The sequence below is a fragment of the Hylaeus anthracinus genome, unplaced genomic scaffold (assembly GCF_026225885.1).
Source record: "Hylaeus anthracinus isolate JK02 unplaced genomic scaffold, UHH_iyHylAnth1.0_haploid 16895, whole genome shotgun sequence".
Classification (NCBI taxonomy): Eukaryota; Metazoa; Arthropoda; class Insecta; order Hymenoptera; family Colletidae; genus Hylaeus; species Hylaeus anthracinus.
Window position 1 is genome coordinate 9816 of NW_026534702.1, and position 1885 is coordinate 11700.

Here is a 1885-nt window from a genome sequence, read left to right on the forward strand (position 1 = left end):
TGGCAAATGAAAAACGTTTTTCTGAAGCGTTTGACGTCGTCCGTCAAAGCTTTCAAATACTACTGAAACCTCTGAAATATCTTGAATTCCAATTACTTGGTGACCGTGGGCCACGCGGACTTAAGTTAAGGGTTACGAAATTGAACATTATTTATGTTGATTTTTGTATCGAATAGTAGGCGATGATTTCATTGATAGAAAATGGCGGGACATTTAGGTGAAATTTATCTTTTATTGTTGCAGGTTTCCACAGTACAATCACGCATGGTGCACGACGTCTCGTTGCAGGGTGGCTTTAATAAGCAGCTTCTTGACACCCTTCATCGCGTGCACTCCCAGCTACTTGGTATTTGGAGTAAGTTGTTCTTTTTATTTCTATCTAAACATTGATACCAAGCAGTCTTCCACTCTTCCATGGATTCGTTCGCTTCGGAATATTTAACCTTGCAGAAAATTAAATTAAATTGAAATTACAAGAACCTGTGACTCATTTGCCTCTGAAAAATTTCGTAACTACGAACGTTAGAAATTGGCTAGGGGTAGTAAATGGGCGCACCCTTGATTGGTAGATAAGTAAGAAGATGCTGAACGAGAATGGCACCCTGGAAGTTGCTTACATCGTGGACGCCGATTACTCCCAGCACAAGGATTTCGTTTACCAGCTGAATTTCTGGGTACTGGGGGTGGTCATGAAGCTATTACCCTGCCTCATTCTCACTGTCATTAGCTGTTGGCTGATAAAAGCTCTTTACAGGTAATTCCGCAACAATAGTCTCCCCACTAACGACCGAAGCAACGTTTTAAGAAAATTGAATGCACCTCTCTGTGCTCAAAGCTTGGATTCTCATTTTCGAAGTTATTATCGCGACTCGGGGCAGAACTCGCCGAACAGATCATTTTCATCGATCCGCTGCACGCTATAGCAACCGACATATACCGTATAACGATTCTCTGTCAGGAAAATAAAAAAATTAATTTCATTCCCACTGCGCGGGGTTGCGCTGCTCTTCGTATCGAACGAGGGAAATTGTACTTATATTTACCATGAATTGAATCGAAATTAAATTAAATTAGGTAATTTCACCGGTATTGTCACTTTGTAAATAAATAAGTGGCATTGTTGGCTCCCCGATTCGTTTGTGTCACATTACCGAGTATTTAGTATGAAATTATTCTATGGAAAACAAAAAAATAAATATACACGTCGAATAGAGTAACCCCCACCTTTTCGAAGTCGGTTAAAAATAAATAAGTATGAAATTGTATTAGTAAAAAGAAACGTGGTATAAAATTCTACTGAGAAGCTTCTGATAACGTTCCAGAGCAAAGGGGAGAAAACAGGCGTTGAAGAGTTACAACCAGTGCAAGACCACTACGTTGGGGAACGGAGTGGCCCAGCCAAAGCCCAGCAAGTCTCTGAAAAGAGCAGACAGGACGACGAAGATGCTGGTGGCTGTGTTGCTCCTGTTTCTGGTCACAGAGATTCCCCAGGGCGTCCTGGGACTCTTGTCGGGCGTCCTGGGGGATTGCTTCTTCCGCAACTGCTACCACAACTTCGGGGAGGTGATGGACATCCTGGCGTTGCTGAACGGCGCCATCAACTTCATCCTCTACTGCTCGATGTCCAGACAGTTCCGTACCACTTTCGGGCAGTTGTTCAAACCTAGAATCATGAAGAAGCGGCAGCCTGCCACGCAGCAGACCGACGTTCAGAGCACTTATGTATGATGCAGGCTGAAGGGTCAGGAGACCACGCGTCTCTAGAGGCTGGATATTCTTAACGAGCATCCTCGAGTGTCTAAAAAAAACATCAGCTTACAGGGAACGATAAGACGGAACTTTTTTATGTTTACAGTTTATTCGTACGACGTTTAGTTTCGGAGAT

At 43.1% G+C, this 1885-nt stretch overlaps 1 protein-coding gene across 1 annotated transcript; it reads left to right on the forward strand.

Moving 5' to 3' along the window:
- Nucleotides 1–243: 243 nt before the first annotated feature.
- LOC128892756 (G-protein coupled receptor dmsr-1-like) lies at nucleotides 244–1849 on the forward strand (the record flags this gene model as incomplete). The annotated part of the gene is made up of 3 exons (XM_054153296.1): nucleotides 244–355; nucleotides 570–754; nucleotides 1323–1849. Coding segments are annotated over 3 exons (703 nt in total), but the record flags the coding sequence as incomplete, so codon positions are not given.
- Between the last annotated feature and the right edge of the window lie 36 nt (nucleotides 1850–1885).